A 15047-nucleotide genomic window follows, 5' to 3' on the forward strand; every position below is an offset into this window, starting at 1 on the left:
AAAGTCTTTTATTTTGCTAGAATGGCTAGACTGTTTGCCCTCCTTGGTAGAGGTGCGTACACAGCTGACTCATTTGAAAATCAACCCAGAATCATCCTTATGTCCCTTGATCAGTCCTCCATATCTATTACCTTTGCTATTTTGGAGGAAATCTTGATCTGGACCTGCACATCATCACATTGCAGCCCTTCCTGCAAATCCTGTAGTCTTTCCACTTCCAGGTGAACACCTACAATCAACAAAGGGTGACATGGGAGTTCAAAGAGCTGATAGGGGTTGAGAGGCTGTCTATATTTTAATGTGACACTAATTCAGCTGCTGGATGCCTTTCACAAACGCACGAAAGCCTCTCTGATGAGCATAAGAGCAAACACTGACTGAGGAGTTTCGGCATGCTAAAAGCATGCTAAATACTCTGATCTCATTTATTACTCCTAGAGATCATCTGAGGTTATTTGCAGTTGAGAAAACTGACACAGAGAGATGTAAAGTCATTTGGCCAGGTCATGCAGGGGGTGAAAATGGAAGGTTGGAACTTGAACCCTGGTCTGACACCACTGCCCAGGCTCTTACTACTCTACTCTACTGCTGGCTCTGTTGGAGTTCTATTCTACAGTCAACTTCTGTTGAGGGGAATGGTAAGGTAACCATTGTAATCATTGAAATTGTGTGATTGTTGATAGTGAAAGTGAAGTGAAAGTGAAGTCACTCAGTCGTGTCCGACTCTTAGCAACCCCATGGACTGCAGCCTACCAGGCTCCTCCGTCCATGGGATTTTCCAGGCAAGAGTATCGGAGTGGGTTGCCATTGCCTTCTCCGATAGTGACTTGTAAATGCAGACCTCAATGGTGATGATTTTCTGTTTGCTGTCTGGAGTTAGTAATTGGTGGAAACACACCTGAATCACTCTCTGGGAGGTAGCTTAGCCTCCTGGGCAGAGGACCTGGGCTCAAAGTCCAGCTTCACTGCCTTCAATTGTCCAAGCAACTGGTAAATTTCTCAACCTCTGATCTATTATCCGCATTAACAATGGACTGAACAACATCCACAAATATTAAGTGGGCATTTAATTCAGTAAAACACTAGTTACTTGTATCCAGTACATATTTAATTTAATGATCATATTCTTTCTCTCTCTCTCTCTACCATGTTTATTTGATCAAACAGGAAAAAGAGTTAATGAAAAATGAAGTATGGGATTACCTGCTAACGAAGAATATTTAAGAACTGGAACTTTGCATGTTTCAAGAAAATAAAAGGACCTAAAGGGAGAAATATAGATCTGATCACCTGAAGAACTATGGACAGAGGTTCCTAACATTGTACAGGAGACCGTGATCAAAACCACCTCCAAGAAAAAGAAATGCAAAAAGGCTAAATGGTTATCTGGGAGGCCTTAAAATAGTTGAGAAAAGAAGAGAAGCAAAAGGCAAATGAGAAAAGGAAAGATAACTATCTGAATTCAGAGTTCCAAAGAATAGCAAGGAGAGATAAGAAAGTCTTCTTAAGTGAACAATGCAGAGAAATAGAAAACAATAGGATGGGGAAGACTAAAGATCTCTTTAAGGAAATTAGAGATACCAAGGGAACATTTCATGCAAAGATGGGCTCAATAAAGGACAGAAATGGCATGGACCTAACAGAAGCAGAAGATATTACAAGAGGTGGCAAGAATACACAGAAGAACTATACAAAAAAGATCTTCATGACTGAATAACCACAATGGTGTGATCATTCACTTAGAGCCAGACATCTTGGAGTGTGAAGTCAAGTGGGCCTTAGGAAGCATCATTACGAACAAAGCTAGTAGAGATGACAGAATCCCAGTTGACCTATTTCAAATTCCAAAAGATGATGCTGTGAAAGTGCTGCACTCAATGTGCCAGCAAATTTGGAAAACTCAGTAGTGCCCTCAGGACTGGAAACGGTCAGTTTTCATTCCAATCTCAAAGAAAAAAATGCCAAAGAATGTTCAAACTACCACACAATTGCACTCATCTCACATGCTAGCAAAGTAATGCTCAAAATTCTCCAAGCTAGGCTTCAACAGTACACGAATCGAGAAGTTCCAGATGTTCAAGCTGGATTTAGAAAAAAACAGAGGAATCAGAGACAAATTGCCAACATCTGTTGGATCATGGAAAAAGCAAGAGAATTCCAGAAAAACATCTAGTGCTTCATTGACTATGCCAAAGCCTTTGACTGTATGGATCACCACAAACTGTGAAAAATTCTTAAAGAGATGGGAATACCAGACCACTCAACTTGCCTCCTGAGAAGCCTGTGTATGCAGGTCAAGAAGCAACAGTTAGAACTGGACATGGAACAACAGACTGGTTCAAAATTGGGAAATCAATACATCAAGGCTGTATATTGTCACCCTGCTTATTTAGCTTATATGCAGAATACATCATGGGAAATCCTGGGCTGGATGAAGCACAAGCTGGAATCAAGATTGCTGGGAGAAATATCAATAACATCAGATATGCAGATGACATTATCCTTATGGCAGAAAGCAAAGAGGAACTAAAGAGCCTCTTGATGAAAGTGAAAGAGGAGAATGAAAAAGCTGGCTTAAAACTCAACATTCAAAAAATGAAGATCATGGCATCTGGTCCCCTTACTTCATGGCAAATAGATGGGGAAACAATAGAAACAGTCAGAGACTTTATTTTCTTGGGCTCCAAAATCACTGCAGATGGTGACTGCAGCCATGATAGTAAAAGACACTTGCTCCTTGGAAGAAAAGCTGTGAAAAATCTAGATAGCATATTAAAAAATAGACATTACTTTGCCAACAATGGTTCATATAGTGAAAACCATGGTTTTTCCAGTAGTCATGTATGGATATGAGAGTTGGAACATAAAGAAGAGTGATCATTGAAAAAGTGATGCTTTTAAACTGTGGTGTCAGAGAAGACTCTTGAGAATCCCTTGGACTGCAAAGAGATCAAGCCAGTCAATCCTAAAGGAAATCAGTCCTGAATATTCACTGGAAGGACAGATGCTGAAGCTGAAGCTCCAATAATTTGGCCCCCTGATGCAAAGAACTGACTCAATGGAAAAGACCCTGGTGCTGAGAAAGATTGAAGACAGGAGGAGAAGGGGATGACAGAGGACGAGATGGTTGGATGATATCACCAACTCAATAGAGTTTGAGCAAGCTCCAGGAAATGATGAAAGACAGGGAAGCCTGGCATGCTGTAGGCCATGGGGTCGCAAAGAGTTGGACATCAACAACAACAACAACAAAGAAAGACCAGGCAGAAGAATAACAGAATTCCTTTCTTCCTATGAGGTCCTTTTGTGGTACATTTCTTGTCTTATTAGAACGGTCCTTTAATTCTCACCCCTTTAATTCATTTTTTTTTCTTGCTTTGATAAAATCATACACCCTTCATGAATTCTCTTCCCAAATCCCAAGGGACTGTCAGATCTTTTCAGGTTCTGCTGAATAGTTTTTCCCTATTGACTGACTCTATCATCTGCCCTCAACCAAATTCCACCTGTCTTTCACACACTTTTAGCATGCAAATTTAGAATTGTTATATCTCTGTGTCCCAGCACCAGAACAGTGTCTGACACACAAAAAGGCACTCAAATACTTCCCTAGGGGCTTCCTTTGTACCTCGTTGGTGAAGAATCTACCTGCAATGCAGGACACCCAGGTTCGATTCCTGGATTGGGAAGATCCCCTGGAGAAGGGTTAGGCTACCCACTCCAGCATTCTTGCCTGGAGACTTCCTTGGACAGAGGAGCCTGGCAGGCTACAGTCCATGGGGTCGAAAGAGTCAGACACAACTTAGTGGCTAAACCACCTCTTTCACCTTCATCAAGAGGCTTAGTTCCTCTTCGCTCTCTGCTATCAGGGTAGTGTCATCTGTATATCTGAGGTTATTAATATTTCTCCCGGCAATCTAGACTCTTAATTCTACATCTAAAAGAATGAAGAGTCTAGTGTAGGCATGAGCAGCAGCAAGCTGGCTGGGGGATCCTGGCTGCAACTGGTCTGGAGGGAACTGTACACAAGGCAGGTCCCACCTCGGCAAAACATTTGCTGATTTAACCTGGATTTAATCTAAAGGAAGCCCTGAGTGTTGGTTTCAGCCTGATACTGAGGTTTTAAAATTCCTTCTGTTTCCTGACATTTATAGGCATTTACACATTCTGGCAGAGCAGGCAGAGGTCCTGCTATGCAAGCTACAAAAGTCTCCACAAAGTTCTCTCTCTTAGAGAACTCTGAAATTCACTTAGCACCAGGATAATAGTATGATTTCCTCTGAAAGAAAACTGTGTGGTAGAAAAAGCTTTGCTAATATGCCCAATTGGTGTGTGGTTTAAATCAGACACTCTGAAAACATTTCACCTGCTTTAATGGATCTTTATGATGCTTTGGTGCTATTATCTTTATTTTAAAAAAAACAAAAAGCAGAGCCACTGAGGAAAAAGGATCTAAGAGAGAGAGATAAATTGTGTGACATAACTCAGAAATGACTGAACTAGGGGAGGAGAAAGAAAGAGAGAGAGGAAGGAGAGAGACAGAGATATACACAGAGAAAAGCTGAGAAAAGTGAAAACAGGTATCTTCTCTGCATCTGTGGGTTTCTCATCCTTCCCTCACCTTTTATAGAGAACAGACCAATAGCCGAACTAGCAGCCGCCTGGCGGATGGAGGGCAGGGTGTCACAGGAGTGAGGAGCCAGGAGGCCAAGGAGTGAGCCGATCTTAAAATTCTCTGGTGCCTGCAGGATAAAGGAGGATCCCGAGGTGATGGGGTGGCTTGATGATGTTTCAGGATAGTCCCAACGCTGGATATTAAGTCCTTGTTTCCTCCGTGCAGGTCCTTAGAATAAAATGGAATCTCGGACTTTCCAAGCGGACAGGCAAGCAAAGACAAATGAATCGCTTCACTCCCCGCCTCCAAATCTCCCCCTCCCCCCGCCCCCCGCAACCCCTCAGCCAGCTCCTGCTTGTACTCACAGTGCTGAGGGATGGGGCAGACCTCAGGGTGGCTCTCTGAAAAAAACTCCGCCTGGACTGGAGATCCTTCACACGGGAGTTTTGGATTCCAGCGGCCTCCGAAGTCCTTGCTGTTAGCAGGCAATGACATCCACCCATTCTAGGGGCTTACTCACCTCGACATCATTTGTCAGAACTTTTGCGGTGATCTGGAAGGCTCTTTCTCTTTCCCAGTCTTTTTGTGAGACAAGCCACATTCGGAGAAGCTGTTGGTCAAAGAGTAAAAGTGCTTTCCTTCAGTTCAGTTCAGTTCAGTCTCTCAGTCGTGTCCGACTCTTTGCGACCCCATGAACTGCAGCAAGCCAGGCCTCCCTGTCCATCACCAACTCACGGAGTTCACTCAAACTCACATCCATCGAGTCAGTGATGCCATCCAGCCATCTCATCTTGTGTCGTTCACTTTTCCTCCTGCCCTCAATCTTTCCCAGCATCAGGGTCTTTTCAAATGAGTCAGCATCAGGCGGCCAAAGTATTGGAGTTTCAGCTTCAATATCAGTCCTTCCAATGAACACTCAGAACTGATCTCCTTTAGGATGGACTGGTTTGATCTCCTTGGAGTCCAAGGGACTCTCAAGAGTCTTCTCCAATACCACAGTTCAAAAGCATCAATTCTTTGGTGTTCAACTTTCTTCACAGTCCAACTCTCACATCCATACATGATCACTGGAAAAACCATAGCCTTGACTAAACGGACCTTTGTTAGCAAAGTAATGTCTCTGCTTTTTAATGTGCAGTCTAGGTTGGTCATAACTTTTCTTCCAAGGAACAAGTGTCTTTTAATTTCATGGCTGCAGTCACCATCTACAGTGACTTTGGAGCCCCCCAAAATAAAGTCTGCCACTGTTTCCACTGTTTCCCCATCTATTTGCCATGAAGTGATGGGACCGGATGCCATGATCTTCGTTTTCTGAATATTGAGCTTTAAGCCAACTTTTTCACTCTCCTCTTTCACTTTCATCAAGAGGCTCTTTAGTTCCTCTTCACTTTCTGCCATAAGGGTGGTGTCATCTGCATATCTGAGGTTATTGATATTTCTCCCGGCAATCTTGATTCCAGCTTGTACTTCCTCCAGCCCAGTAGAGGAAGTTAAATAAGCAGGGTGACAATATACAGCCTTGACGTACTCCTTTTCCTATTGGAACCAGTCTGTTGTTCCACGTCCAGTTCTAACTGTTGCTTCCTGACCTGCATACAGGTTTCTCAAGAGGCAGGTCAGAGGCTGGTCTGGTATTCCCATCTCTTTGAGAATTTTCCACAGTTTCTTGTGATCCACACAGTCAAAGGCTTTGGCATAGTCAATAAAGCAGAAATAGATGTTTTTCTGGAACTCTCCTGCTTTTTCAATGATCCAGCAATGTTGGCAATTTGATCTCTGGTTCCTCTGCCTTTTCTAAAACCAGCTTGAACATCTGGAAGCTCACGTATTGCTGAAGCTTGGCTTGGAGAATTTTGAGCATTACTTTACTAGCGTGTGAGATGAGTGCATTTGTGCAGTAGTTTGAGCATTCTTTGGCATTGCCTTTCTTTGGGATTGGAATGAAAACTGACCTTTTCCAGTCCTGTGGCCACTGCTGAGTTTTCCAAATTTGCTGACACATTGAGTGCAGCACTTTCATAGCATCATCTTTTAGGATGTGAAGTAGCTCAACTGGGATTCTATCACCTCCACTAGCTTTGTTTGTAGTGATGCTTCTAAGGCCCACTTGACTTCACATTCCAGGATGTCTGTCTCTAGATGAGTGATCACACCATTGTGATTATCTGGGTCATGAAGATCTTTTTGTACAGTTCTTCTGTGTATTCTTGCCACCTCTTCTTAATATCTTCTGCTTCTGTTAGGTCCATACCATTTCTGTCCTTTATTGAGCCCATCTTTGTATGAAATGTTCCCTTGATATCTCTAATTTTCTTGATGAGATCTCTAGTCTTTCGCATTCTATGTTTTCCTCTATTTCTTAGCATTGATCACTTAGGAAGGCTTTCTTATCTCTCCTTGCTATTCTTTGGAACTCTGCATTCAAATCTTTCCTTTTCTCCTTTGCTTTTTGCTTCTCTTCTTTTCACAGCTATTTGTAAGGCCTCCCCAGACAGCCATTTTGGTTTTTTTCATTTCTCTTTCTTGGGGATGTTCTTGATCCCTGTCTTCTGTACTATGTCATGAACCTCTGTCCATAGTTCTTCAGGCACTCTGTCTATCTGATCTAGTCCCTTAAATCTATTTCTCACTTCCACTGTATAATCGTAAAGGAGTTGATTTAGGTCATACCTGAACGGTTTAGTGGTTTTCCCTACTTTCTTCAATTTAAGTCTGAATTTGTCAATAAGAAGTTCATGATCTGAGCCACAGTCAGCTCTCAGTCTTGTTTTTGCTGACTGTATTGAGCTTCTCCGTCTTTGGCTGCAAAGAATATAATCAATCTGATTTTGGGGTTGGCCATCTGGTGATGTCCATGTGTAGGGTTTTCTCTTGTGTTGTTGGAAGAGGGTGTTTGCTATAACCAATGCATTCTCTTGGCAAAACTCTATTAGCCTTTGCCCTGTTTCATTCTGTACTCCAAGGCCAAATTTTCCTGTTACTCCAGGTGTTTCTTGACTTCCTACTTTTGCATTCCAGTCCCTTATAATGAAAAGGACATCTTTTTTGGGTGTTAGTTCTAAAAGGTCTTGTAGGTCTTCATAGAACCATTCAACTTCAGCTTCTTCAGTGTTACTTGTCAGGGCATAGACTTGGATTACCGTGATATTGAATGGTTTGCCTTGGAAATGAACAGAGATGATTCTGTCATTTTTGATATTGCACCAAAGTACTGCATGTTGGACTCTTTTGTTGACTATGATGGCTACTGCATTTCTTCTAAGGGATTCCTGTCCACAGTAGTAGATATAATGGTCATCTGAGTTAAATTCACCCATTCCAGTCCATTTTAGTTCTCTGATTCCTAGAACGTTGATGTTCACTCTTGCCATCTTCTGTTTGACCACTTCCAATTTGCCTTGATTCATGGACCTAACATTCCAGGTTCCCATGCAATATTGCTCTTTACAGCATTGGACCTTGCTTCTATCAACAGTCACATCCAGAAGTGGGTGTTGTTTTGCTTTGGCTCCATCCTTTCATTCTTTCTGAAGTTATTTCTCCACTGATCTCTAGTAGCATATTCTTTCATATTTATCCATTCTCATTCTCTTGCTCTCACTCTGCCTCTTCTGGAATAGGGTGCTGGCCTCCCCACAAACACTGTGTAAGTGGGCTGGCTCTGTGGTGTTGCTGGGGGGCTATGTGGGTCAGGCTAGATGAGTCCCTGGGAGGAGGCAGAGTTTGGAGGGTGACCTGGAGCACAGGTTAGGGTCCATGGGACCTACTCACATTGAACATTTCTTGGCAGTCCTCTGCTTTCATGTTATCCCACATCATGGTCCTCAGCAGCTTTCCGAGAGCATCCATGGATCGTTCGTAGAGAAACTGAAATGAAGTGAGTGACAGTGAAGCTGAGAGCACGCGTTCATTCAAGTTCATTCATTCTACCCGGTTCTTCACCCTCCTCCGGCCTCGCCCCCACATACTTGGATGTGCTCCTTGTCTTTGTCCGTCTCGCCCTCATTTCTGAGTTTTTCCAAGGGTGGAAGGGGCAGCAGCCTCCGAATATTCTCCTCAAGAATATTAAGATGGTCATTCAGTGAGAGTTGAGGTTTCAATTTACTGAAATGAGAACCACGTGGAGGAGTGGATATTATATCGCCAAACAACACACATCTCAGTTGAGTTCCAGAGAACTGAGGATCTGAAGGGGCTTGAAGGGGTCAGATGCATTTCTGATGGGAATGCAATGTTGAAGGAGATGGTAACAGGAGTAGAGAAAGATTGGGGACATAAAACCAGACTGTAAGTCTAATTTATTACAGTGATAAACAAACCATCACTTGCTTGGCATTACTTAATCCTTTATTGTATGATCTAACATTTATCTACTTATTTTCTTCAGCACTCAAGTTATGTGTGTATGTGTATGTGAGTGACTGAGAGAGAGAAGAGAGATTCTAAGTTTGGAGCAGTGAGTTTTATCGATGTCATATGTCCTTTCATGTCATGTGTCATCCCTGATGGCTCAGTCTGGCAAGAATCCGCCTGCAATGCCAGAGACAAAGGGTTGATCCCTGGGTGGGGAAGATCTCCTGGAGAAGGAAAGAGCAACCCACTCCACTATTCTTGCATGGGAAATCCCATGGACAGAGGAGTCTTGTGGGCTACTCCCCATGAAGTTGCAAGAATGGAACACAACTTAGTGACTAAATACCACCTATAAACACAGGAGTAAATGACACTGGAACCTTCCTTTTCCTTTCTCACTATCTGACATATAGTATAGACATGAGGATATAAAGAAACCTGGATATAGCTTAGGAACATGTAAGTATTCAGTAAATATGAAAACCTCCATTTGTTATTAGATAAATGTAAGCTAAGACAATACAACACCACTTGTCTGCAACAAAATTAGCAAAAAAATAAAAAATGATGACACTGTCAGAGAAGGGTGAAACTGGTTCTCTTACAGGGCTTCCCTTGTAGCTCAGCTGGTAAAGAATCTGCTTAAGACCTGGGTTTGATCCCTGGTTTGGGAAGATCCCCTGGAGAAGGGAAAGGCTACCCACTCCAGTATTCCAGCCTGGAGAATTCCATGGTCTATAGTCCATGGGGTTGCAAAGAGTCTGACATGACTGATAGATTTTCACTTTCACTTGCACAGAGGAGTAAAAGTCAATAAAGCTGCGACAGCTTTATTGAATGTTAAATGTGTTGATATATAGTGTGCAATCTTCTCATCCTTATTGTCTGGCTGGCTATTTAAAAATATCAACTTATTGAGGCATAATTTATGCACAACAAGCTGCATCCATTTAAAGTGTGCAATCAAATAAATTCCACACTCATGAAACTACCACTATAAGCAATACAGAACATTGCTATCAGCCCCCAGTTTTTCCTGATGCATCTTTGCAATTCATCTATTCCTCCACCTTGGTCCAAGGTAACCACTGATTTGCTTTCTGTCATTAGTCTTCAAGGTCTACAAATGTCCTGTCTATATGAGGGAAGCCGTTAGCTACATGTGGCTATTGAACTCTTGAGTTGTTGCTAGTTTGATTTAAAATACACTGTAATTGTAAAACACACCGGATTTTGAAGATGTGGTATGAAAATCATGTAAGTCATCTTATTAATTCTTTATTTTAAATACATGTTGAAGTAGTATACTGAATATATTAGATTAAAATAATTATTAAAATTAATTTAATGTTTCTTTTTTACATATTTAATAGTGGCTACTAGAAAATTTTAAACAATAAATGTGACCTGTATTATTTCTACTCAACAATGCTGTTCTGGAACCTGGTTAAGTCTTAATTCATCTTCAAGATTTCTTTGCACTTTCTTGAAACCTCTCTTATCTTTATAAATATGGGAACTTGTGCCTTTCCCTTATTTTGCTTCTTACTGAATTTTAGAAAAACTATGTGGATGTGTTTTGAATTCATTTCTCTTTGTTGGCTAAAACTCCTTCAGAGAAAGGTCATATTTTGTTTAACATTGTCCTTTTAGAACCTAGCTCAGTGTCTGATACATAGATGCAACTCAATAATATTTATTGAACCAAATTGTCAGCTTTTATAATTAGATGTTCAAAGAACATTTTTTTTTTTTTTTGCATGAGGATGTTCATCAAAGTATTACTTACAGGTTTTAAAACAAGAAATAGTTAAATGTAGCAATAGGAGGTTGATTAATAATTGAAGGTAATAATATGAGGCATATCTATGCATCAAGATATCAGGCAGTGATTAAAATAGTTGTTACCTCAACATAATAAAGGCCATATATGAAAACCGTATAAGCTAACATCATGCTTAATGGTGAAAGACTGAAAACTTACCCTCTAAGATCAGGAACAAGACAAAGATGCTACTTCTATTTAACATAATACTGCAAGTCCCAGCCAGAGCAATAGATAAGAAAAATAAATAAAAGCCATCCAGATTGGAAAAGTAAAGTAAAATTATCTCTGTTTGCAGATGACATGATCTTATATATAGAGAATCCTAAAACATCTACAAAAATATTATAACTAATAAACAAATTCTTCAAAGTTGCAGAATACAAAATCAGCACACAAAAATCACTTCCATTTTTATACACTTAAAACAATGAACCATCAAAAAAGTTAGCAATTCCATTTATAATAGCATCAAAAGAATAAAATACTTAGAAATAAATTTAACCAAGAAAGTGAAAGGCTTGTACACCAAAAAACCACAAAATGATGCTGAAGGAAGTTAAGAAGACACAACTGAAGGGAAAGGTGTTTCATATTTAAATTGCAATACTTATGATTGTTAAGATGTCCCTCTAAAGCAGTCTGCAGATTTAATGCAATCCCTATCAGAATCCCAATGATACTTTTTGCAGAAATAGAAAAATCTATCCTAAAATTCACATGGAATCTTAAGGGACCTCAAATACCCAAAACTATTTTGAAAAAGAACAAAGTTGGGGATCTCACACTTTTTGGTTTCAAAACTTGTTACAAAACCACTGTAATCAAAACAGTATAGTGCTGGCATAAACAAACAGACACACAAACCAGTGGAATACAATAGAGGGGCCAGAAATAAACTCTCGTGCATATGGTGAAATGATTTTCAACAAGTGCCAAGACCGTTCAGAGGGGAATAATGTTGCATTTGGCCATGATTACTTGGATATGACACTAAAAGTACAAACAGTGAAAGTACAAATGGACAAATGGACCTACGTCAAAATTAAAAATTTCTGTTCATGAAGGACACAAAGGCTAGAGTAAAAAGACAGCCTATGGAAAGAGAAAATATTTGCAAATCATATATGTGATAAGGGGTTAATAACCTTATCTAGAGTAGAAAGAATACGAAAAGTATAAAAATATAAAGAACTACAACTCAACAAAAAAAAGAGAAAGAACTGAGAAAAATGGACAAAGGATCGAATAGTTTTCTCAAGAAGATATGCAAACAGGCAATAAGCCTATAAAAAGATGCTCAAAGCCATTAATCATTACTGAAAGGCAACTCAATGCTACAGTGGGACACCATCCTACACCCATTAGGATGGCTACAGTAAAAACAAACAAACAAAAATCAGAAAGTGACGGCAAGGATATGGGAAACTTAGGACATTTGTGTGCTGTTGGTGAACATAAAACAGTGCCCTGCTATAAAGATCAGTGTGGTGGCTCCTCAAAAGATCAAAAACAAGCTTGCCATCTGATCCAACAGGCTGACTCATGAGTATATGCCCCAAATAAATAAAAGCAGGGTCTGGAAGAAATATGTATGTACCTATGTTCATAGCAGCATTATTTACAGTAGCCAAAATGTGAAAACCCTCCAACAGATGAGTGTCCAATAGAGGAATGGATTAACCAAGTATACTATACACATCAAACAGAATATTGCTCTGCCTTCAAAAGGAATGAAATTCTGATACACCCTACAACATGGATGGATCTTGAGGACATTATTCTAAGGAAAATAGGTCAGGCATCAAAAGACAAATACTAGATGATGCTAGTGACATGAGCTACCTAAAGCATAAAATTCACAGAGACAGAATATAGAGTGGTATCAGCCAGGGCTGATGGAAGGAGGAAATGAAGAGTTGATTAATGGGTATAGTGCTTCCATTTCTGGAGATTGGTTACACAATCATGTAAAAGTACTTAACACTACTGAACTGTACACTTAAAGACGGCTAAGGTGATAAACATGTATATTTTACCACAATAAAAAATTAATGAAAAATGAATTATGTTTGTGAAGAATTGGTCATAACATGGGAATATATAAGACGAGGAAAGAAAACAGGATAAAAATTATATGCAGAGCAGAATCTCAGCTCTGTAATCAACATGGACAATTAGGAATAAAGAATTGAAGAAAATATACCAAAATTTTGATAATCGGGTAGGGTTAGGTGTGATTTTTACTATTTTTAAAGACTTTCTGCAGTTTCCAAGTTTTAACAGTGAACTTCTATTTCTTTTACTGCAGGGGAAAAGATTATTTTTAAAATGTGCTTAAAATTATCATTTTCTTCAGGCATAGTGCTGCTAACCAAACCTGAGTGTGATTAAGGCTTTCATAAGTTTTTAATGGGAAGATTAAAATTTGCCTATAGGCCAAGAGAAATTATTTTTGCACAGAAATTTCGGTCCTCATATATCAATAAATCTGACTTTTATAAGCAGCTTGCTAGTCTCTGTCAGTCATCAAATGATCAGGCTTTCAGTCAATTCTGTCACTTTGGAAAAAGAAAAAGCTCCCATTTGAAATAACCTATTGATGAATTGGGCTTCCCAGGTGGCACTAGTGGTAAAAGAACCCACCTGCCAATGCAGGAGACGTAGGAGACATGGGTTTGATCCCTGGGTTGGGAAGACACCTTGAAGGAGGGCATGGCAACCCACTCCAGTGTTCTTACCTGGAGAATCCCAGGGACGGGGGAGCCTGGTGGGCTGCCGTCTATGTGGTCACACAGAGTCAGACATGACTGAAGCGACTTAGGTAACATGCATGCATTGATGAACGGTGTCCTTTTTGTGATGGTGCACTAGAGTCTGCACTTATCAATGTCAGTTGATCAGAATGAGTATATGTGGAGGAAATTTTTTTTTTAATGAGAAGAAACAAAAAATTCTCTACCTGAGGTATCTGATGGCAATTAAGGCTTTCCACCGAATAGGGCTGGCCAAGGAATCCAGAGGTTCATCCCTGATGAAGTCCTGCAACACAGACAAGGCGGTGAACCGTCTCAGGGAGGACTAGGGGAGTTTCTAGATGCATTGAGGTAGAAGCCTCATTGGACTGTTGGGTGCCCTCAGGCAGAACCATGGCAAAATTCTGTTCTTAGGGATTGGCAAGTTTTACCCACTTAAAAAAAAAAGACAACTTGCTCTCTTGGTAATTAACTTCTCAGGATCTTGCCCATGTCCTTTGCACACTCACCAGCATGTAACCCAGCAGCACCTCCTTGTAGGAGAACTTGAACGTCTCATCCTCAGCATCCTGGACAGCAATACCAATCTCTGTGATACTTCTGGTAAAACTCATCTGCAGATCCATGTCCTAAAGGAAAATGACTCACAGTGCAAGCCAGAGTCTTAGGCACCGAACCTGGTTCTACGAATGTTTGACCTACGGTTGAAATATGTGCCCGGACAGCAGTGGCACTGTGCTTCTTCTGCCATTTTCACCTTAGTCTCAGATCCAAGTTGCGGGGCTTCTCAACCCCAGCCTCTGCCATGGACTGAGGATTCTCTAGAACAGTGGTTTTCAAACATTTCTGACCAGAATCAAAATAGGGAACAATTTACAAATCTATCTGGTACTTACATGAACTATATATATATATATATATATATATATATATATATATATATATATAATGCATGTATAATGTGGTGTTGGAGAAGACTCTCGAGAGTCCCTTGGACTGCAAGGAGATCCAACCAGTCAATCCTACAGGAAATCAGTTCTGAATGTTCATTGGAAGGACTGATGCTGAAGCTGAAGCTCCAGTACTTTGGCACCTGATACGAAAAACTGACTCAATGGAAAAGACCCTGGTGCTGGGAAAGATTGAAGGCAGGAGGAGAAGGGGATGACAGAGGATGAGATGGTTGGATGGCATCACCGATACGATGGACATGAGTTTGAGTAAGCTCCGGGAGTTGGTGATGGACAGGGAAGCCTGGTGTGCTGCAGTCCATGGGGTTGCAAAGAGTTGGATGTGACTGAGTGGCTGAACTGAACATGTATATAATACATGATGTATTATGTATACATATATATATGTATATAATATATAATTATATATATATATAAAACCATGATTTCTCAACCTGCCTGCAACTTGGATCTGAGACTAAGGTGAAAATGGCCAAAGAAGCACAGTGTCACTGCTGTCTGGGCACATATTTCAACCGTAGGTCAAT

General features: G+C 40.5%; 1 protein-coding gene across 1 annotated transcript in view; it reads right to left on the bottom strand.

Annotated features, from left to right (window-relative positions):
- The window catches only part of MROH2B (maestro heat like repeat family member 2B), a 72639-nt gene that overhangs the window by 17927 nt on the left and 39665 nt on the right, over positions 1 to 15047 (bottom strand). The window contains exons 23-29 of the mRNA XM_086362317.1: positions 14059 to 14178; positions 13756 to 13835; positions 8584 to 8719; positions 8387 to 8482; positions 5136 to 5225; positions 4622 to 4742; positions 132 to 229 (exon numbers count right to left, since the gene is read on the bottom strand). Of these exons, the coding sequence (XP_086218443.1) occupies positions 132 to 229; positions 4622 to 4742; positions 5136 to 5225; positions 8387 to 8482; positions 8584 to 8719; positions 13756 to 13835; positions 14059 to 14178 (741 nt within the window). The remainder of the gene's footprint in view (positions 1 to 131; positions 230 to 4621; positions 4743 to 5135; positions 5226 to 8386; positions 8483 to 8583; positions 8720 to 13755; positions 13836 to 14058; positions 14179 to 15047) is intronic.

The sequence above is a fragment of the Bos grunniens genome, chromosome 20, assembly GCF_055505025.1.
Source record: "Bos grunniens cultivar Pamir isolate PY7600 chromosome 20, Bosgru_T2T1.0, whole genome shotgun sequence".
Lineage (NCBI taxonomy): Eukaryota > Metazoa > Chordata > Mammalia > Artiodactyla > Bovidae > Bos > Bos grunniens.